At 44.3% G+C, this 24,200-nt stretch overlaps 1 protein-coding gene across 1 annotated transcript; it reads left to right on the forward strand.

Annotated features, from left to right (window-relative positions):
* Positions 1-144: 144 nt before the first annotated feature.
* rassf3 (Ras association domain family member 3) lies at positions 145-23,066 on the forward strand. Its single transcript, XM_058066126.1, has 7 exons — positions 145-747; positions 4,224-4,348; positions 18,220-18,327; positions 18,945-19,118; positions 19,978-20,065; positions 20,290-20,405; positions 21,508-23,066. Exons 1-7 carry the CDS (start codon positions 246-248, stop codon positions 21,655-21,657), a joined length of 1,263 nt encoding a protein of 420 aa, XP_057922109.1. The 5' UTR covers positions 145-245; the 3' UTR covers positions 21,658-23,066.
* Positions 23,067-24,200: the final 1,134 nt, after the last annotated feature.

The following is a 24,200-nucleotide window of genomic DNA, read 5'->3' on the forward strand; positions in this document are numbered from 1 at the left end:
TTTGATGTTAAAAACGAGTCCACAACGTTTTCGTGCCCTTGTATCATCAGATGGTTGTCTTGAAAGGGGAATACTTTGAACAGCGTCCGCCCGCTCGGCTGCCGTCTGTGAAATGAGATCCAACCCGTTCCGGACCGAGCCGACTGCCTCAACCTGCTCCTGGACGCCGATCAGGAAGGCTCGGAGTGTCCCCTCCACGCAATGGCGCTTTGCCTGCTTCACGACGCCTCCGCCCGGCTGTGAGGATGAAGGAGGTGCACCAAGGGGGTCGCAAGCACGTCGCCTCGGCTGACCCTCCGCTGCCCGCCGTCCGCGTCAGCCAAGCGCCGCCGACACCGAGCGGCGCCGCGGAGGAAGCGTCGCGGCCGTCGGGCGCCAGGCTGCGGCTCTCCAAGGCCAACAAGGCGGGGATGGTGAAGGTGGTGCGGCGGCACCTGTCTCCTCAGCCGCCCAGCTTGGAGAGCCTGGAGGCGGCTTGGAGCGGCAGAGCTCAACGGGAGGCTTTGAGGAGCGCGGACCGAGGGGCCGGGGACAGGCCGGGCCAGGAGGGGCCCGCCGGGGGGCCGCATAGGAGCCGGAAGAAGGGGTTCAGACCCCCTGACGTGAGGACCATCTTCACGCCGGGGGAGAAGGACCCCAGGGTGAAGGAGGAGTCCGGGGAGGGCCACAGCTTTGGGTCTGGAGGGGAGGGCACCTGGTGTGACGTATGCTGCAAGTACATCTTCAGCGGGGGTCTCACCTGCGCAGGTGAGTGTCACTTTCACTTTTACTTTGAATCCCTTTCCATGACGTCATCGTCAACTAGGACTGGATTCTAATGACGTGGAGTGAATGATCCGTAGGTGAGAGTAGTCCTGTGATTGACAGGTGTGCAGTACGGGTGTAGCTGGGGTAGGCTCCATCCCCACAATAATGTAGTCTTTTGAAAAAGGCCATCATTATCATCATCATCGTTATTCGTGTAATTATGAATCATGTCCTAATTAGTAACAACATCTTGGAGGCGGGGCTGGCACTAGGACCCAGGGCATTAGGACCCAGGGCATCAGGACCCAGGGCACCAGGACCCAGGGCTGGCCGCCTGGAATGCTGTTGGCATGCGGGCCAACCGGATCGGGTCTGACGACCAAGTCTGTCAAACAGCAGCAACTCGTAAAGTCGTCTGTTTCATAACAACATCCTCAAAAACAGCACAGTGCTCTTGTATCCATACAGGATCTTTGACCGTTTTTTAAAAATTGTACTAGGTCCTCAAAAACAGCAGAGTACTCTTGTTATGCAGAGGATCTTTGACTAGTGTTGTGCAGTATGTTCCCCAAAACAGCAGGAGGCTCTTGTATCTATAGAGGATCTTTGACTTGTGTTTTTGTATTTGTCCTCAAAAACAGCAGAGTGCTTTGGTCCAGTTGGGGATCTTTGACTTGGGTATTGTTTTAGTCCTCAAAAACAGAAGTGTGCTGTGGTCCCATAGAGGATCTTTGACTTGGGATTTTGTATTCATCCTCAAAAACAGCAGAGTGCTGTGGTCCCATAGAGGATCTTTGACTTGGGATTTTGTATTCATCCTCAAAAACAGCAGAGTGCTGTGGTCCCATAGAGGATCTTTGACTTGGGATTTTGTATTCATCCTCAAAAACAGCAGAGTGCTGTGGTCCCATAGAGGATCTTTGACTTGGGATTTTGTATTCATCCTCAAAAACAGCAGAGTGCTGTGGTCCCATAGAGGATCTTTGACTTGGGATTTTGTACTCATCCTCAAAAACAGCAGAGTGCTGTGGTCCCATAGAGGATCTTTGACTTGGGATTTTGCATTGGGCCCTTTAAAACAACAGAGTGCTTTTGTCTTTTGACAATTTTTTATTGCAGTAGGTCCTCAAAAATAGCAAAATGCACGTCCCCTTGTCATATAGAGGATCTTTGACTGTTTTTTGTAGTCGGCCCATAAAAACAGCCGTGTGCTCCTGTCACAGAGAGGATCTTTGACTCTGTTGACCGCTGTTTTTGAGGACTTACCGCACCCTCGTGTCCTCGTTTCTCCAAGGATCTGAATCAGCTTCCATGGACCAGTCACCAGGTGCAATCCATAAACCTTCAGACCTCCCCAGGTTCCTCAGGCAAATGGTGATTAGTGTGTGTGTGTGTGTTTGTGTGTGTGTGTCTGTGTGTGTGTTTTGTGGAGCCCAAGTGTGACAATGGCTGAACAAACAAGAAGGAAGCAGCTGACCCACACAGACGGGGGTCGGCCTGATCAGGGAGGAGCTGCAGTCCGCTCGGACACACACACACACACACACACACACACTCACATTGGTATGATGGATGGCGGTGTGTGTAGCGTGTGTAGCGTGTGTAGTGCGTGTGTAGCGGAGGAGTCTCTGTGCGGGTGTCCCGTGCGCGCGGCGTTACGATGGGCGTCGTGAAGAACTTTGGCAGAACTTTCCGCAGGATTTCGGGGTTTTTCTACCGTTTTCCCGCCGTGATGAGACGCTCGGGGCGGCTGGAGGTCAGCCTGCTCTGGAAGAACTCGGGTGAGTCCACGTGGAGAAGATTACTCAGGAGGGAAACACCGCATGTCAGAAAGTAGTACTGCATGTACTCCGTATCTGTGTACACGTGTGTGTACTTGTACTTTACATCACACGACAAAGACCCGAAATGTGCAAGATTTTTTGAACTGTAACTGCTGGGTTGCCATGACAACACCTATTTGACACTATTTGACAGCATCATTCCCTGTGACCTCTGACCCCCCCACACACAAACTCCATTAGCATCCTCCTGCAAAAACACACAAACCCACACAATGTCCTTTATTGCACATTCCTAACAACAGCACAGCACTCCCGTCATATAGAGGATCTTTGGCTTGGTCCTGAAAATCAGCAGAGTGCTTCTTTCGTATAGAGGATCTTTGACGGGCAGGGTTTTTCAGTCCATTCTTGTGTCATATAGAGGATCTTTGACTGCGCTTTTTGCAGTTGGTCCTTAAAAACAGCAGAGGGCTCCTGTCAAATACAGGATCTTTGACTAAGGGTTTTGCAGTCATTCCTTAGAAACAGCATAGCACTCTTGGCACATAGAAAATCTTTGGCTGGCGTTTTTACAGTACGTCACTAAAATGCAGAAGTGCATCTGTCACATAGAGGATCTTTGACTAGCGTTGACAAAGTCTATTCTTAAAAACAGCAAAGTGCCCCTGTCACATAGAGGATCTGGTCCTTAAAACCAGCACAACACTCCTGTCATATAGGGGATCTTTGAGTATAGGTCCTTAAAATCAGCAGAGTGTGTCTGTCGCATGAAGGATCTTTGACTAGTTTTTTTTCTCAGCCGATCATTAAAAACAGCATAGTGCTCCTGTCATATAGAGAATCTCTGACTAGCATTTTTGCAGTCGGTCCTTAAAAACATCAGAGCACTCCTGTCAAATAGAGGATCTTTGACCACATCCTTAAAATTTGCAGAGCGCTCCTGTCATATAGAGGATCTTTGACTAGGTCCTTACAATCAGCAGGGCACTTCTTTCATATAGAGGATCTTTGACATATATATATATTTTTATTTTGCAGTCAATCTTTAAACACAGCAGAGCACTCCTGTTGCAGAGAGGATCTTCGACCAGGTCCTGAAACCCTTTGTGAAAGTGAAAAAAATAATCATAGTTTGCTAAAACTTGCTTCATGACCTTCAAGCTTCATATTACTCATAGATTATTGATATATTATTCATATTATTATATTCATACGCATATTTTAAAGTGAGAGGCTTAGTGGCTGGTAGGTTAGTGTTGGCGGCCTACTTCCTTTCCTTCCCATGACCTTCACGTATGGATGGCCGCAGGAAGTCGCTTCGTGTCGGGATGAGCGGAGATGCTGGATGACGGCGGGAAATCCAGCAGACCGTCCGTCCCAACGCCACACGTCAGCCGGGCCAGAAAGCATGACTCAGCAGTCCGTGTTGCAAACACACGACTCAGCACTACAGCACAGTGGCTGTGTGTGTGTGTGTGAGTGTGTGTGTGTGTGTAGAGAGAGAGAGACCCATTTATCCAAATTGACAAGGGAGGAAGAGGATGTGATAGATGGATGAAGGTGAGGAGATGGGCGGGGCCTTGTGCAGTCTCCCGCATGGCAGGCAGGTGATGAGGCCAGGTAGCGTGACGTCGCCCCCAGAGGTCAGAGGTGAGGCGTGCGGCTTGTGACCGGTCTGTGTGCCGTTTGCAGGTTGCAAGTACGCGTGTCACGCCGCCTGTCGGGACCGAGTGTCGCTGGACTGTCACCCGGCGGCGTCGCCTGCCAGCCAGGACCGGCTCAACAACAACAACAACGTCAGCGACACGCCGCCGCACGTGAGTCGAAGATCTTTCACTTGTCAACACGTATTGTTGTTCACATGCAGCAGCCATCAAACGTTTACTCGTTTCATGGTATGCACGAGTGTCTCCAAACTTGATCATACATAAGCACTACAATTATATTTATTATTTATTATTTATTATTTATTATTTATTATTTATTATTTATTATTTATTATTTATTATTTATTATTTATTATTTATTATTTATTATTTATTATTTATTATTTATTATTTATTATTTATTATTTATTTTCTATTATTTTCTATTATTTTCTATTATTTTCTATTATTTTCTATTATTTTCTATTATTTTCTATTTTATTATTTTCTATTTTATTATTTTATTGCATTAATTTTATTATTATATCATCTAAATTACTATGAATAATAATGATTTATTTCTATATTTATTATTAATACATTATACTATTTGTATATTATTTTATTTTTAACATTTATTTTAATATTATAAATAAAAATGGACTGTATAGTAATCTACATCAGCTAGTGGGGATATAGCGCCCTCCTGTGGAGACAAACCGCACTACATCAAATCCCATCACATCCGTCATTGATGTGTACGCTTTAATGTAGTACGGCTTATTTCCACGTGAGGGCGCCAGATCCACACATGCTGCTGTAGCTTGTTTGACATGACACAATAATTGATGTAAAAATATTTTTAATTGTGACTTTAAAGTATGAAAAAAAATCACAATTATTCAAAACAATTAGTTATAATATTTTTAAAATTAAAAATAATGCATAAAATTATAATGCTATAATATTTACCTTTTCTGGAGGTTGTGCTTTAAATATTGGACCCCCACTTTGTGTGCGTCACCGTCCAAGAATGATTCCTGGAAGATGTCTGTGTGTGTGTACTTCTGTTTTGTGTTACTGTGTTTCTATCGTTGAACGGTTACACAATACATGAGTACGGAGCTTTGCATCATAAATTCCTCCTCCGGTCCAGAAATGCAGTGAGCGATACAATATGTCCACCTTCATCTATGAATAACATGACATTGTGTAACGTCATATACAGTATAACATCATACATTACATATAACATACATATAACGGTCTGGTCACGCTTTGGGAATGCGTCCAAACGAAAGCCAAAGGTCCAAAGGTGAAAGTTGAGGGCGGTGTCACAGATCAGGAATGTTTCAAGGATGTTTCTCTCAAGTTTCTAACAAAACCACGAGAGCATTGAAGGTGTTTTTTTTTTCCAAAAAGTGAACGTTCAACCTGTCTCAGCTTGAATGGCATCGAGATGACGGTTCTGCTGGGTTCCTTCTGTGTGGGGAGGAGGCCTAGCAGGGTTCTAGCCGGGTTCTAGCAGGATTCTAGTAGGGTTCTAGTGAGTTCTAGCAGGGTTCTAGCCAGGTTCTAGCAGGATTCTAGTAGGGTTCTAGCTGGGTTCTAGCAGGGTTCTAGTAGGGTTCTAGCCGGGTTCTAGCAGGGTTCTAGAAGGGTTCTAGTTGGTTTCTAGTCATTTCTGTGTCATAGAGACACACAAAGAAAAAGAGCATCCTCAATTTCTCTTCCATATTTGTCATTTCTAATCCTTCTAATTTTGTCCACTGCAGTGTTTCAATAAAGTTGAGATTGAAGGTGTGTCCAGTGTGTTGCGTTGATGTTGTGTTGCGTGTCTTGCCACAATGGCTGTGTTGTTCCGTGGGAGGGGCGGGACGTAGGACATGAATTATGGACCTAATCTTTCAGGGATTAAGTGGGCGGGGGGCCGACGTGGCGCGCTTCCGTGTGCCTCCATCCAACGTTTAGTGTGATATCTTCCACGGCCATGTCACATGTCCATGTCCATGTCACATGTCCATGTCACATGTCCATGTCATAGATCTATAGATGATGTCCTACAAACGTACTAGATAGATGTAGAAGGAAAGGGATACAAACTGTGGTGAGACCAGCCATGTTGTTTGAACTGGAGGTAGCAGAGATGAGGATGGGAGTGACCAGGATGGATAGGATCAGGAAGGAGTACATTACATGTTAGAGACCTTGGAGATAAAGTCCTTTAGGCCAGACTGAGATGGTTGGGACATGTCCAATGTGTTGGTAGAAGGATGCTGCCAGGTAGGAGGCGTGGAGGAAGACCAAAGAGGAGCTTTATGGATGTAGTGAAGGAGGAAGAAGAAGACGTTCTCCATACTGTATGTGCCTCTGTGAAACACAACAGCATGGTCACATGACCCCCGGCTGGCTGGCTGGCTGGGTGGCTGGGTGATGGGGGGGTCAGGGTGGTCTCATGGCGGAGGACCACGCCTGTCGGCGGCTGGCTAATCCCGGCATTGTGTAATCTCCTGGCAGATGATGTGCAGGCTGGGCCAGCTGGCTCCCACTTCCACTCTCTGACATGTGGGTCATGATGTTGAGGGTCTGGGGCGGGTCTCCCCCCTGCAGACCTCCAGGATTAGCCCACCAAGTCAGCACCGCTTCAACCGGTTTCTGGGCTGGAAAAGTTTTTCCTGCCGCTTCCTTTGAGGGAACTTGAAAGAAAAACACAGATCGGTATCAGGGTGGGACCTCGTACTCTCATACTGTCTGTGTGTGTGTGTGTGTGCAGACAAACGGTCTAAGGTACTGCTATTCAAGTCAGTTGTTTTTTTTGGTGGGGGGGGGTCACATTTTTAGGACGGACCGGCACGCTGTATTTAAACACTGACTGCGAAAATGCTGCTCAAAGATCCTCTATGAAACTCTCCCTGCCCAAAGCACTGACTGCAAAACCACCATCAAAGATCCTTTATGTGACAGAAGCAGTCTTCTGTTTTTTAGTTGACTCCTGCAAAAACGCTTGTCAAAGATCCTCTATGCGACAGGAGAACTCTGCTGTTTTTAAAAACCAATGGAAACAAAAAAATGCAAATCAAAGATCCTCTATAGCAGCAGAGTGCTCCTCTGTTTTTATTGACCGATTGCAAAAAAAGATAATCAAAGATCCTCCAAGTGACAGGAGCGCCTTGCTGTTTTTAATAACCAATGAAAACCGACAAAAAAGAGGTAATCAAAGATCCTCTATTAGGGAGGAGTGCTTTCCTGTTTTTAATGATTAATTCAAAAAATGCTAAACAAAGATCCTCTATGTGATCAGAGTGCTCAGCTGTTGTTAATGACTAATTGCAAACCAAAAAAAGGTAGTCCAAGATCCTCTATGTGACAGGAGCGCTGTGCTGTTTCGAAACACTGACTGCAAAAATACTAGCCAAAGATCCTTTATGTGACAGGAGTGCTCTGCTGGAAAAAAGTGACTCAAAGATCCTCTATAATACAGGGCCACCATTTTTAACAACCAATTGCATAAATGCCAGTCAGAGATCCTCTATGCGAGAGGAGCGCTGTGAAAAAAGGAAAAAGAAGTCGTCATGAATTTGCGTTAGCATTTGCAAGCTGGCGTCTTTTCATCGCTGCTTTGCTTCCTTTTTGCTTGTGCATCTTTTTACTGGAAGGACGGCCACGGCAAGCCAATTGGGACTTGTTTGTTTTTTTCCCAAGTCTTGGAACGCCATCCCGCTCAGCATCCACATTCCTGTGCGCTTTCATCACACGACACCCTCAATTTAGTCTGTCAGGATGAAATAGCGGCGCTCCAGAAGCTCGGCTTTACGTCCACATCGCCAAGTAGTCCCATCGCTGCTGGGAGGGCTGCTTTTCCATGGGAATGTTGGCATGGAAAATGTGGAATTACAGAAAATGGCATATTTTTGGAGAATGTGTCAATAAATAGCCATGGTGTCCTGATGTTGGAGTGGATTGAAATGGGAAAGTTTGTGGAATGTTTTTTTTTTTAGAATCAAAGGAAAATTGGGATTGGACGATGAAGAATTTGTGGAAAATTGGGAATTTTTGGAATGTGTAAAATCAATAGCTTGAATAAGTGGAATGTTTTTAATGTTGGGATGGGCTGAGAAACGTGGAACTTATAGAAATTGCCCATTCCTTTTCCAATATGAACGTTGTTGTGGAAAATGGTGGAATTTTGTGGAATGTGTCTATAAATAACCATGGTGTCCTGAATGATCTCAACTTTTCACAGTAGAAGTCTTGAGACTTCTTTAAGGGGAAAGGGAATGTTTGTTTTGAAATTTTGGAATTTGGGGAAAAGTGGGCATTTTTTTGGAAAATCGCCTGAATGAGTGGCATGTTTTCATGGAAGATTGAGGATGAAATAATGCAGAAAAAGAACTTTTGGTGGGAAATAACATCCTGTATGTGAATGAGTGATTAAATGAGTTACGTGTTACAATGTGCTACAATGTGTTACAGCGTGTTACAGCGCATTACAGCGTGCTACAGTGTGTTACAGTGTGTTACGTGTTACAACATGTTACAGTGTGTTACAATGTGTTACAGCATGTTACAATGTGTTACAGCATGTTACCACGTGTAATGTGTTACATGTTACAACGTGTTACAGCATGTTGCCACATGTTATGTGTTACGTGTTACAGCGTGTTACAGCGTGTTACAGCATGTTACAGCGTGTTACATCACGTTACAACCCATTACAATGTGTTACAGCATGTTGCCATGTGTTATGTGTTACATGTTACAACGTGTTACAGCATGTTGCCACGTGTTTTGTGTTACGTGTTACAGCGTGTTACAGCGTGTTACAGCGTGTTACAGCGTGTTACAGCGTGTTACAGCGTGTTACAGCGTGTTACAGCGTGTTACAGCGTGTTACAGCGTGTTATGTGTTACATGTTACAACGTGTTACAGCATGTTGCCACGTGCTATGTGTTACGTGTTACAGCGTGTTACAGCCTGTTACAGCGTGTTACAGCGTGTTACAGCGTGTTACAGTGTGTTACATCACGTTACAGCCCGTTACAACGTGAGCAACTACATATTGATGCATGGGCTTCTCGTGTCCAACTCATTTCACGCGCCTGACCACGCCCACCGTGTTTGTGTAATTCCAGCTCTTTAATGGCGAGCTAAAGGGCGAGCCAGGCCTGCTTATCTCGTATGCGTACGTGCGTGCGTGTTGGATTTGTTTAAAAGACAAGACGATGGATGGCGGCCTGGCTGCCCCTTTTGTGCCACGTTTATTTTGGGTGCCTTGTGCAGCTTTCAGATGAGAGCTTGTCAGTGTAAACATCTCCCCGGGTGGCGGTGTTCGGGGTGATTTAGTGCACATGTGCCGTACGACTGGCCAAAGTGGTGCTTTTTGTCCCAGCCGTCTTTGAATAAAAGCGTGTCCAGTCATCGTAACCTTGACGTTAATGTGCAGCATCTCTGTCCCACACTGCTGCTGACCTTTTATTTTTAGGAATGCGGCTAACCATGTTCCTTCCTGCGGTGGTGTGTGTTTTTAAAACCTACTTGTGATTATGCTGAGTGACAGTGATCTTCCAGATGGCAGCCTTTAAATGGTGATAATATGGCACCAAATCTTAGATCTACATGTTAGTATGTATGCGTTGTTTCTGATAATCCACTTTTGTTACTCTTTTGTTCATCACTTTTGTTTAAATCAAAACAATGACATTTCGGTTACTTTGGTATTAGTGACACAAATACCAGCAACACGAGCGCTGATTGGTTGGCATTCACATAGCGGTTGGGGCAGCAACACTCCGTTGGTGATTGGTTGGCTGCGGTTGGTCCTCGTGGTGGGCGTGGTCTTACTGTATCCTCGCCGTAGTGTCTTTCGTCATTTGCAACGAGTCGGCGTAACAAACGTAGGCTTCTTTGCGAGCTGGAAAACAAACTTTTCCCCACGGTATTTATTTTAATGTCGACACAAGTTAAACACAGCCGGCATTTGTTTGTGTAAAGACACGCGTCTTTCAAAAATGGGGACGGTTAAATGAGTCTCTCCGGTGGAGAGAAGAAGACTTGGAAGGCGGAAATGATCCCTTAGCTAACAAACAGCAAGCTAGCGCCGAAGGAGAACTTTTTTTCACGCCGATTTACTTTTTGGATTATTTTTGAAGAACATCTAAGTTTTTTTTTTGAGTGTTTGATGCGGCCGAGTTGGAGAATAGAAGTTTATTCCCTCCAATGACGTGGAATAGCACCATGAGCAGTGGCTACAGTAGCTTGGAGGACGACTCCGAGGAATACTTTTTCACGGCCAGGACTTCTTTCTTTAAGAAACCTTTGGGAAAAGTCACAGAGAACAAGGTAAAGATCCATGAAATAATACACTTTTAAAAATTTATTTCTTGTATTTTGGCCTTCTACCGTGTGACCACTTGTTGGTTTAAAGGGCTATCGTTCAGAACTACATTGACTTTTTTACCAATTCAATCCATTTCACTTCTTCCCAAATGTACACGTTAATGAAACATTGAATTAAAAAAATGATTTAGTTGTGTTGGGCTTGTATCGAATTAAAAAAGGACTACAATGGCAAAACCAAGCCAAGCTTTTGTCCACCTGTTGTTGCCCTTCTTCTCCCAACCATATCAGCATGAATGGAGGAATATGAGCTCACAAACCAGCTCGTTTGCTCACTTGTTTAATGACGAATTGTCCAAATGACCCACCGCAATTTCACAAAACACGTATTTTATTCCCAACATGCGTAACATGTCTGCAATTGGGAAGCTAACGCTAACTGGACAGATTCTTCAATACGGTTTGGTTGGTATGCACGGCCGCATGTATTTGCTGAGCAACCAGTTTCAAGCTTAACCCCCCCCCCGGCTGTTTAACCTGAAAGTCCACAAATGACCCCACCCCCACCCTTGCCGCCTTGTGTTGTTTTGAGTTGTTAAGACTTGACCCTAATACGTCATATGAAGTGGTGATTAGATTTACATCTATTTTGGGATTGCGAGCTAGCCATGTTGCTGCTTTGCACCATGACTTTTTTGGGATTCCCTGTGGAGGATTTTTGGTTAAAAATGTTAAAATGTCACCCTTGAACACACGACAAGCCGTTCCCAGCATGCAGTGTTGACAGACAATGCAGATTTGTTGTGCGCTGGGAGGATTTTGTGTGTGTTCATGTGCCCGCTATAACATTAGTTTCTGTGTGTGTGTAGATGCACAATGCGGCCCATAGAGGTCTTAAGATGTGGCCTCAAGCCCTCAGTGGGACACCCGCCGTCCTTTGGTGGCTCCCCGCATGCCAGCACTAATTGCAGCCGCAGAGGGGGGCGTGACCCCCGGGGAACATGTGTATGAAATTACTGGTTCTGTGTCTGAAAAGTAGAAGCTTCTTGTGTTTGTTTGGTTGCTTTTTATTTGGAATAGAAAGTGTGTGTGTGTGTGTGTGTGTGTGAGAGAATAAGCAACATGTCAGTTAGTGTGTCATCCGTCCACAGTTTTTAATGAGAGCGTCTCCCAGGGAGACGATTTGCACAAGTTTCTCATGGAGGCGTCAAGCTGCGGGGCCGTCCAAAGTGACATTTAATAAAGGGGAGCGTCCACAAAGACGCACAAAGAGACATTGACGGACGGGTTCTGTGTAGAAACACACCGTCCAAACGTGCAACGGGACTTCAAAGTCCAGGCGCTTGTAGATATGAATCGAGTCATAAAGACATCAAACACATTTCCACTTGAAACAACAGATGGAAGGAAGCCTCCGCGCAGCGCATTCTCAACGCCTCCGTTCCACCTTCGCACGGCCTCAAAGGCGTCTCTCGGTTTGTGTGTCATGGAGAAATACTAGAGGATAATCCCGCCAAGCCCCCAGGACGCGCAGACACACGCTGCTGTGTCCTGTCTTGCTAGCGGCTGCATTGTTAGCCGTGCTGCGTGGCGCCTTCTTTGTGACTTTCACAACATTGAACAAAAGTTCCACCACCCAATCATGTTCATGGAGATGTTGGAGATAAAGTCAGACTGAGATGGTTGGGACATGTCCGGATGAGAGGAAGACCAAAGAGGAAGTTTATGGATATAGTGAAGTAGTCCATGAGGGAGATGTAGAAGACAGGGTTGGATGGAGGAGATGGGTTTGCCCAAAGAGGATCTGAAGGTCCCATCTGTGCACCATCTATGAGGGCATCTTTCATAATTTATCTCCTCCTGTCGCTCTCTGACTTAAGTTACCTGCAACCTGACGCCTCGTTGCTCCATACGTGAGGTCGGCTCCTCGGGTCTGCTACAGTGTGCATCCAGTGGACATGCTTCATGTATTATTGATCGGCCATATTTAAGAGTTTTGTCTTTGATTGAAATGTTTTGACATCTTGAAGCAACTGCGTTTGCTGCCCCGACGGGTTGGAGTAAACATCAGAGTGTCAAATAAATAAATGAATGTATGGGAAACCGGTAGATATGAAGGAATTATGACAACGGCAGTGCCACGCCCAAAAGTGCTTCATTATGCAGACTTTATTCTCATAACTAAGAATTTTGTTCCACATTTACCACTTTATTCTCATACATTTACAATTATTTTGTATACATGTCTGACTTTATTCTCACAGATTGACATTTTTCCTCTTAAATTTATGAATTTTTTCACGTAATATTACAACTTCTTTTCTTGTAAAGGTATGACTTTATTTTCATAGATGTAAGACTTTTTTTCTTATAAATTTACAACTTGATTTTTGTGAAAAAAAAAATTTTAATACAAATTTACAACTTTATTTTGTAAATAAAAATTTAAAGTATAAATTTACAACTTTATTTTTGTGAAAACAAATGTTTAATACAAATTTACAACTTTATTTTGTAAATAAAATTTTTAAGTATAAATTTACAATTTAATTTTTGTAAATTTACAACTTCATCCTCATTAATGTACAATTCTATTTTATTTAAATACATTTCTGACTTTATTGTGGTAAATTTACGTCATTTTCCTCTTAATCTTGTGACTATTTTCATAATATTACAACTTTTCTTCTTGTAAATTCATGACTTTATTCTCAGAAATTTAGGACTTTTTTCTCTTAAATTTTAAGTGTAAAATAATATTAAATAATATTAAATATAATATAATATAATAAATAATATAATATTATATTATAAATATAATATAATATTAAATAAAATTAAATAATATTAAAAAAATTATTAATAAATTTCTGACTTGCCAAGTGGTCAGCATGGAGGCCAGGCAGTCAGAAGATGGGGTATTTTTTCCAATGAGGCTCTAATACGCCACCTGAAACGTGAGTTTTTGCCCTCCATTGCGTCACACCGTCCAGGCATGCACAAACTACATTTAAATATCATTTAAAAGATTTTAAAAAGTTATCAGTACCACGGCGGTCCCAAAAAGCAGAGTTTAATAGGTATCTGTTTGGGGAAAAAACATACCATGCTTCTCTAGAAAATGTTTTCCTCTCTAGACTTCCTTCCTCCATCTGTCCGTCCATCCTCACCCCCACACCCCCACCCCATCCCAGCACTCGCCTCGTCTATTGTATGTCACTTCCTGCTGTAGCCACAGCCACTCTTACAAGCATTTATTTATTTATTTTTTTACAAGGCTCTCCAAAGTAACCATGCACTTTTATGGCTACACACACACAAACACACACACACTGTGTGTACTTTGGTCGTGTAGCAGAGGAATATAAAAGGTGGCTTGCGTCACAGAGAATATGAGCTAATGTTGCCTGGAAGTGTAGGAAGAGACACGCTAGCTTGGTTTAGCGGTTCAGAGCAGGTAGAGTGGGCGTGTCTTTTGGCCATGTGAACAAAAATGGTCTTTTGGATCAAAATTGCGAGCCGCCGCAAAAAGACTTGTCTTGAAACAAGCAACAGAAGAAAGTTGACTTCTAGTTGTAAACTATTTCCTGTTTAGTCCCCCCCTTCTGTTCTAAAAGCACCCATCGGGGGGCCTGTCTTGGTTGTGACGTCCCCCAAAAAACATGAAAAGAAGCGACAAGTTAATTTTAGTTGTTTTGGAAGATCGACATGATTGCGTCCCCTCGCAGCGCCGCCACAAATAGATAGCAGCCCTGTATGACAGGCTGGCCTGGTTTAGTGCCGTAAAACCAAGCCCCATCGCGTCGTCTCGTCACAGCGTGTTGCCTGCGTGTAACGTGACACACGGCCCATCATGCCGTGTGTCATCAGACGTCCGAGCGATGGCGCTTGCGGTGGTTTGCAGCGTCACTATCATCATCATCAGCGTGTTTTGGTTCCTGTGTGTGTGTGTGCGCGTGATTACCGACTTTACACCTGTCATTACGAACACTGATTACCTACTTTACACCTGTCATTATAAACAATCACAGAGCAGCACCACGCCGACGCCCTCGCTGTGTGACCCCGCTGAGCGCGGCGTGGACTTGCAACGACACGTAGATGATACACGACTTTAGCTACGATTGCGTAACAATACAAGTAGCTTTACCGACACATCGCTGATGTTACGAGGAAATGACTAACACTAATGGCTTGCTTCATCCGACTGACTCATCACACGGTCGCCATGCAGACGTGTGTCAAAGAAGGAAAAGGATAAATATTAATGAAACACACGCAAAATAAATGGCAGCACACCAAATAGCAGCGTGCCTTGCTTTGCATGACAGACATGTTCTTTTTTCACAGAACTTACTATGCCGCCATTAGACAATATGGGATGTTCACTATTGTTTGGAGGACAAGACATAACGAGTATAATGACAGTAGGCACTTGATGGACGTAATGTCCACCTCCCTGTGGGACAAAAACAAGCTCCAAACTAACCCAATTGCTGGTTAGCGTCTGAACTTAGGCCTCCAGGTGAGCATCCAATCCAGGGGTGGGCAAACTTTTGGACTCGTGGGCCGCATTGAGTTAACAAAACTGTCTGGGGGGCCAGAATATATATTTTTTTATAACACACACTATTTTACACTTATAATTCTAACAGTCCACCTTGAATTATTTGTCTAATTTTATTTATTTATTATATATTATAATGATTAATTATATTATATATATATTAATTTTATGATTATATATATTATATTTAATATATTATATTATATTTAATATATTTATTATTTATTTATTTTATTTATTTATTTGTATATATGTATATATATATATATTTGTATAAATTTGTATTTGCTTATAATTCTAACAGTCCACCTTGAATTATTTGTCTAATTTTATTTATTATATTATATATTATATTTAATCTACATAATATATATATAATTTATTATATATATTATAATATTATTAATTATATATCAATTATATTATATTTTTATATATTTATTATTTATTTACTTATTTGTATAATTTTATCTGGAAACGTGTCAGATTATTAGCTATATGTTTTAAATATGTTCCATATATCCCTTTTTTCCAGAGCACTTTAAACATCAAACCACATCAAACTACAAACTTGAATTTTACATTTTAGTTTTTTTTATTTATTATTTTTATTGTTTTTTTTTTACTGAATAAGACATCCGACTTGCAAGTCATGTTGCCAGCATGTATGTTAAAAGTTAGAAAGCAACTGGCGTGCCGGATTCAAACGCTTTAAACATCAGATCACATCAAACTACAAACTTGAATTTTACATTAAAAAAAAAAAAAAATATATATATATATTTTTATTTTTTATTATTTATTTTTTGACTGAATAAGACATCCGACTTGCAAGTCATGTTGCCAGCATGTACGTATGTTAAAAGTTAGAAAGCAACTGGCGGGCCGGATTCAAACGCTTAGTGGGCCGCATGTGGCCCCCGGGCCGTAGTTTGCCCACCCCTGATCCAATCCAATGGAGGGCTTAGTCAGCGCTCTGGTCTTGCATCATATTAAGAAAACTAGTCTGTGTCTAACAAGTGCATTTCCAACCCTTCCTTTTGAACTTTCATCCAAAACGACACAACAAAGAACAAAGAACTTATCCAGGCACACATCCGCATGCCTGGAAGCGACCGAAGGAGTTTTCTTTCCACACCACCTCCCCCGGTCTACAACACGTTACAAGGTTTTAGCTCTGGTTTGGTCTTCCTGCCTCGGGGTCTCTGCTCTCGCTGCTGTCTTCTCTGGGTGGTCCGGCCTCCGGGAGACTTTGGTGGGTTGTGCTGGGAGTTGAAGCCTGACCGTTTGTGTCTGAACAGTCAACCACACCGACTGTTTGTCTTTTGTGGCGCACACGCCAGTCGGCGGCGGCGGCGGCGGTGTCTTCGGCTTCTATGTGCTGACTGAAGCTCATTTTTACATCTACTTCACACGTCTTCTCTTCCTTTTTAGACATTTCCCTCAACGGGTCGGTCGGTTAGAGGAACTGGCTCACCTATTAGTGCATGCAGGAATGCAGTGTGGGAAAGGTGTGGTCCATCTTAACTTCCCCCCTGTGGACGCAACAGGAAGTAGCATGTAGAGGGGGGGGGGCAAATGGACACACTGAAACAAAATAACTACCTAGGAAGATGAACTGGGTCGTGGTCTTTTAACTTCTGGTTTCCTATGTTGGATTGCAGGGTGTCCCACAGGACTGCAACCTATTTGTGGAGGGAGGGGGGGGGTGTCAAAAACATTTCTGCTGTTGTTACTTTTTGTCTGTTTTTCTCAAAGTCACAAGCAAGACAGCATTAAGTTCCCAACATTAGCTTAAACAGGCATATTTGTGTATTCAACCACCGTACCTGCTGAATATACATAAGCCCTCCTGCTACGTCTTCTTGTTCTCTGGAAAGCAGGTGCGCAAAGAAGCAGAGCGATTGTGCCATCTACTATACGGGGTTGGAACGACAAGCTATGTTCAGACAGTCCCGTTGTAATGTGTTTATATGCGATGGCAGACGAGTAGCGCCACATGCATCTGTGGCGGTCCAAATGTCCTCACAAAGAAATGAATGTACGGGAAAGCCTTTCTTCCATCAGTGTCATGTTGAGTCTAGCTTAGCATGCTAAGTGACATCATGTGTTTACACGCAGATAAAGAGCGGAATGCTGCAGGTGTGCGTGACGGAGATAAGAGGACGGCCCACATTGAGAAGGAAGCCAAAGATTAAAATCCACACGGGCACGGGTGCCCTAGGTCTTGAGCGCTAGTGGTGCGAGGCTCCATGTTGGTCTTTCAGCCTCCCGGCGAGGACCCGCCGCTCTCCTTCGGGCTCATGACCTCATTGTGTTGCTACGCCGCTCCGCTCGGCTTCTCACGTTTGTTTGGGTCTTCTCGCTTCCGTTGAACCCCCCCCCCCCACCCCCCCACCCCCCTCGTGTGCCCGCCTTCTCACCTCTTCTCACTACCGTCTGGTTTGAGGGCGCAGAGATGGCGCTAATCTTCTTACCTGCCACTTCCTGCTCCTAAGCCGACCCGGCTCGGCCCGAGCGCTTGGCGTGGAAAGTCACGTCAGGGTTGAGAAGGTGCGTTCATGAGCACGTGGACGCGAGCTGTTACCGTGCATGAATGAAGCAAATATGAGAGAGAAATATGACATTGGTGCCTTCTAGGATAGAATGCACCAATAACGAGTGGAGTGTTTAAACACGAAGGACTGATAGCACCTCCATGTCTCCTCCAACTGCTTCTTCTCCTTATAAGGAGGCCATTCCATGCAGCCTCCTGCTGAGTGTGTGTGTGTGTGAGTGTGTGTTTAATAGAGCAGAGCAGCATGGTGCTCACATGTAAATGAAAAACAGAATGCATGAACGACAATGCGTGTAGTCTCCCCCAGGACTGCAATCTATTTGTGGTGGCAGTGGATTGGGGGAGGGGCATAATGACATCTAATTTGCATAGGAGTAAAACCTTACTGGAGGAAAAAATACAAATGAACATTTTTTTTAGTGTCACAAACAAAATGGAGCCACGTGCAAGTGTTTTGACAAACGATGATTGGATCTGGACTCTTGTGGTCTGGCTGCAGGCGGTCTGTGTTTGCGTAAGGGCGGCGCCCCCCCCCCCCCCCCCCCCCTGCATGACTCATGGTGTGCTTCTGGTTCTGTCAGGATGTGGAGAAGGACAGGAAGCTGCGCACGGAGTTCAGCAGGGAGGAAATCAGGCAGAAGATCGAGCAGTACAACACCAGGACCAGAGACCACCTGAAAATGACCCTGGTGAGTCCACACTGGCCAGCAAGGCTCCTCGTGTGTGTGTGTGCATGAAGTCATTTGTTTTGGCAGCGGGACATCAGCGTGACATCAGCACGCCGGGATCTTCATCTTCCATCTTCCATCTTGACGTTTGCTCCACATTCCTGGCATCTTACCGCTCCTGCTATTGTTCTTCTCCGCAGGGAGGAAGGTGTCCCAAGTCCTGCTCACTTCTTCAAACTGTGCACACGTTTCCACATCGCACGTGCATCCGCATTTGACTCCACGCTCTACTTTCTAGCTGAAAGATACCTAAACCACCATTTCCTGCTTACCCCAGCACTTTTAGGCACCCTTCAAAGGGGCGGTGCTAGGATTGGTGGACAGGGATTGGTCAAAAACACATCCCTCGTTCACCGTGCTTAATTGGTTCCTCGCTGTAATATGTCCTCCATGACGTGTCTCGTCACGTCTGCGTCCTCCTCTGCCCGTCTATCGCTCCATCTTCCCTTTGCTCCTATCTTTGCTTCCTGTTGATCCGACACGCACAGCCAGCCAGCAACAAAGTGATGAGATTAAGAAACCTGCGGGACGTCTGAGGCCATCTGTCCCTGACAACGCCAACATGTCTTGTCTCCCAGGGTTCCACCGGCGTCTACACGGGCTTTATTAAGGTCCAAATGGACCTGAGGAGGCCCGTGACGGTGCGAGGGGGCCAGAGGGGAGCGGGCGGAGACGCGGCGGGCGAGGCCTTCTACCTGCCCAGAGGAGTCACCAACACGCTCCACATCAGCTCCAACAACACCGTCAGACAGGTGGCGTGCACACACACCCCGATCGTGTCGTGAGATGTGATTGGTCCATGTTGGTCTCCTGCTACCTCTTCTTACTCTCTGGCAGACCAGGGGCGTGGGAGGTGTGTTGGGAATCACAGTTAGGATGCCACCTGCTGTACGGAGTTGGAACCACAGGGTCCCATTATAATGTGTTGATGTGTCAGCCAGTGCCAACAGGTGGCGCTGTACCTATTCATGGCGGCCTGCCACAGCTAAATAATCATAGGAAATATACAAATAATTAGTCATTCATTTTCACTGCTGCTTGAACTCACTAGGGTTGCAGGGAAAATAATAAATATACAGAAATAAGTATCTTAATAACAATAATAATAATATATTATAGTCCCAATATAATGGGTTTAACAAACACGTAGCGGCAAATCTTCCAGTGGCGGCTCGCCACAAAAGCACTAAGAAAATCAAACTTAATATATAATGTTTCAATGATGAAATAATAACAAAGTTTATCATATATAAAATACACGTGTTGTAGTAATAAAGTTAGGATGCATACTGGTAATGCTAAGCTACATTCACAGGCAGTCCCGTTATAATGTGTTTGTTTATGAGCAAGACATAATCATTTCAAATACATCATAGGTACATATGTTTAATGATGAAATAATACAAATGATAAAGTACACGTAGTAATATATACTTAATAATACACTCACTGTGGTTAGCATTAGCAAGGGTGACCAGGTAGCCCCAGATAGATTATTCCCATTACGGATGATCCAAATCAATAACTAATGTACAGGAAACACGGACGTAGGCGTTAAAGGCAGTAAAATGATGATTGATTGATTCATGAGGTTGCGTTTGTTGTGTGTAGGTCATCATGGCGCTGCTGAATAAGTTCACCGTAGCAGACAACCCGGCCAAATACGCCTTGTACAAACGCTACCGCCGTGAGGAGCAAGGTAATATACTTCCTGTTTCTCTCTGTGTGTGTGTGTGTGTGTGTGTGCAACGTTGATGGCGTCACATACCAATAACACACAGATGTTGCGGCCGTGGGTTCCAATAAGATATTTATTGACTAAGTTTTATGATTTGTTTGAACTTTTACAACCTGTTTTGGGGCTTTCTATTAGTAAAACATGTCTAGACTAACTTGTACTGTGTGCATGTGTGTGTCCTTTAGTGTACGTGTGCAAGCTGGCCGATGGCGAGCAGCCGCTGTTCCTTCGTCTGGTGGCGGGCCCCGACAACGACGCGCTGGGCTTCGTCCTGCGAGAGCAACAGACCGGAGAAGTCATGGTAAGTCGTGGTCCCCCCCGCCCCTGCCCCCATGCAGAAATCCCCTCCCAAACCCAAATAGTCCTATTTGTGCTGCTTTTGTGCTGTTTCAGGCAAATAAAACGACTGTTTGTGCTGCTTTTGTTTGGTAGTTCGTTTTGCTGGACCCTTAAATCTTTATTCATTCATTTTCTACCACTTTTTCCTCGCGGGGGGTGCTGGAGCCTATCCCAGCTGTCTTCGGGCGTAAGGCGGGGTACACCCTGGACTGGTCGCCAGCCAATCCCAGGGCACATATAGACAAACAACCATTCACACTCACATTCATACCTATGGACAATTTGGAGTGGCTAATTAACCTAGCATGTTTTTGGAATGTGGGAGGAAACCGGAGTACCCGGAGAAAACCCACGCATGCACGGGGAGAACATGCAAACTCCACACAGAGATGCCCGAGGGTGGGATTGAACCCTGGTCTCCTAGCTGTGAGGTCTGCATGCTAACCCCTAGACCACCGTGCCGCCTTAAATCTTTAATCATTTGCTATTTTTATTGCACAAAACAGCACAAACAAAGAGGGGAAAAACTGTGATCGACATATGAAAGAATCTAATAGTGTAAATGTTCATTGCAATTGCACAAATGATTGGGTTCATTTTTATTGCACAAAACAGCACAAACAAAGAGGGGAACAACTGTGATTGGCCTATAAAAGAATCTAATAGCTACAAAAAAAAAGCAGCGTAAACGTTCATTGCAATTGCACAAACGATTGGGTTGATTTAGGTTTCATTTGGATTGAGCTTAGGTTCAATAAGTTCAAGAACTGATATTGCACAAACAGCACAAACGCAGCACAAACGGAACAGGACTGTTTTGGTGTAATTGGCATCTAACGGGGTGAACTATGAGATAATCTAATAACTCATAAACAAAGGCAGCACAAATGTTGACTTGAATTGCACAAACGAGGGGGGTGGGGGGGTGTGGGGGTCCAGTGGCCACTCCATTAGGTACGGGACGAACCAGCCAGCCCCTAAAGATGCGTCATCATTGAAGCGCGTGTTCGCTATCGTGCCACGTCTTGTCACGTGACGTGTCCTCCTTCCCCCTCCGTCCTCAGTGGGACGCCTTCTCTGTCCCGGAGCTGCGCAACTTCCTGCGTATCCTGGACAAGGAGGAGGAGGAGCAGAAGGAGGCTGTGATTCGTCGCTACGGCGTCTACCGCCAGAGACTGAAGGATGCGTTGAGGGACCTGCGAGGACCCTCGTAGATGTCGGGAGGACTCTACCAGGACTCTACCAGTCCGAACGAAGACAGAAAAGGACTGACGTGCCAAAGCATGAAGACTCGAGTGTGTACAGAATTTCATTGACGTAATTTATATGGGTGATGCTTTTTATTGCAAAGAGTTGAACTGTGGCGGCGACACAATCACATGACGCTCCCCGTTGAAGGAGGGAGGAGGAAGAAGAGCAGCATTGCAGGACGTGAAGAAGAAGCAAAGGTTGGATCGGGAAAGTAGATGATGAAGGGCGATACAGGAAGTAGAATAGAAGCGGGGGCAGAGTCGCAGACAATGAAAACACGTTGAAGGGGCCGAGCGCTGATAGCGGCGCCCTTTTTTTTTTTTTTTTTTTAAATAGAAAGTGCTCTTATCAGGCACCCTCAGCCCCCCCCCTGTGCCGGATGGCTTGGAAAAGAGGACCAGGCGAGATAAGGAAGGAAGGAAGGAGGAGGCTTCTGGGATTATTTGCTGGATTCAAATGAAAAGCTCCTCCACGGGTACATGCCGTGTGGAACAGCTCCCTCTGGTGGACAAAGATGCAACCACGCTCCTCCACGGCTTTATTTTTCTAGGATTATTCCTATTCTCTCGTAACCAAAGATATTTTAGCGGTGTTGCCCGGGGGGTGGGGGGGATTTAGAGATTTAGAGGCTACATATATCGAGTAGAGTTCTATTTAAAGTGATTTATTTGTCTATGAAACACTGGCTTTACGTACGTGGAAGCATAGAAAGGTCAAAAAGGGGGCGTTGCTGAAATGTCTATCATTCTCACAAATTGGATAAAAAAGGCGATTGGTTCTCCAGAAAATGATTGGTTTTTATGCTCCAAATGAAATGAAATAAAATTGTCATCATTTTGCCCTTTCTATGCTCCCCACCTCAATGGAAATGCGTATGAAATATGTTATTGTTATTCTTGTATCTCTTTACATGAGTTGTATCAACTAAAGATGTTTGCGTTTTGGGAGGGGGGGGGGCGCGGGCGGGGGAGGGCACTTTAAACGACTTCATTCAGGGAAAACTGGTGGATTTCTGTTTTTACACTCTACACTTTATATTTCATCACCTAAACGCTGTTTGTGGTTGTGTCCGTGGCGCTGAGTAAGCCGTATGTGTCACGTGACGCGTCACCATGGCAACTGTGGACGCACGTGAGCTGTAGTATTGACAGTAGAAGTCGCACATTACAATGGAATCTAAACGTTCTTTCATTGCCTGTCGGCCATATTTCAAGGAGGAGTGGCTGGACGCTTTGCTGGCTCTTTGGCGGTGCCTTCCTGTTTTTATAGCTTCTGCTAACTGAAGATTATTCCATGGTTTTGTTTTTTCCCGCCGAAGGTTTGACGTTGTAATCAGTCACGTGCAGCTATTAAAGACCAACTTTCAAACTCATTGGTTGGTATTTCTCTCTTTTACAGCTCCTCCTCTTGACCCCTGATATATATATATATGTATATATATATATATATATATATACAAGTTGAAAAAACTGAAAAAAACGACATACTAACCCCTTACGTTTTTTGTCAAAAATCATCAAATTCAAACATTGGCATTTTATGCCGTTTTTGGGTGCTTCTGGGCCCCTAATGCGTGTGTGTGAGGTTTCCCGTGTTTTTTTCACCAGAAAAGTGCATTAGCAGCAAGTTGAAAAAAACTGGAAAAAACGCCATACTAACCCCTTACGTTTTTTGTCAAAAATCATCAAATTCAAACACTGGCATTTTATGCCATATTTGGGTCCTCCTGGGGCCCCTGTTGAGTGTGTGTGAGGTTTCCTTTATTTTTTTTAATGAGAAATGTGCATTATATGCAAGTTGAAAAAAACTGAAAAAAACGCCATACTAACCCCTTACGTTTTTTGTCAAAAATCACCAAATTCAAACATTGGCACTTTATGCCGTTTTTGGGTGCTCCTGGGGCCCCTGTTGAGTGTGTGTGAGGTTTTTTGTGTTTTTTTTTTACCAGAAAAGTGCATTAGCAGCAAGTTGAAAAAAACTGAAAAAAAAACGACATACTAACCCCTTACGTTTTTTGTCAAAAATCACCAAATTCAAACATTGGCATTTTATGCCGTTTTTGGGTGCTTCTGGGCCCCTAATGCGTGTGTGTGAGGTTTTTTGTGTTTTTTTTTACCAGAAAAGTGCATTAGCAGCAAGTTGAAAAAAAAACGACATACTAACCCCTTACGTTTTTTGTCAAAAATCGACGCCCTCAAACTCTGGCATTTTATGCCATTTTTGGGTGCTCCTGGGGCCCCTAATGCGTGTGTGTGAGGTTTCCCGTGTTTTTTTGACCAGAAAAGTGCATTAGCAGCAAGTTGAAAAAAACTGAAAAAAACGCCATACTAACCCCTTACGTTTTTTGTCAAAAATCATCAAATTCAAAGACAGGCATTTTATGCCATTTTTGGGTGCTCCTGGGGCCCCTGTTGAGTGTGTGTAGGGGTTCATTTATTTTTTTTTAATGAGAAATGTGCATTATATGCAAGAGGAAAAAAACTGAAAAAAACGACATTACGTTACC

The sequence above is a fragment of the Doryrhamphus excisus genome, chromosome 3 (genome assembly GCF_030265055.1).
Source record: "Doryrhamphus excisus isolate RoL2022-K1 chromosome 3, RoL_Dexc_1.0, whole genome shotgun sequence".
NCBI classification, from domain to species: domain Eukaryota; kingdom Metazoa; phylum Chordata; class Actinopteri; order Syngnathiformes; family Syngnathidae; genus Doryrhamphus; species Doryrhamphus excisus.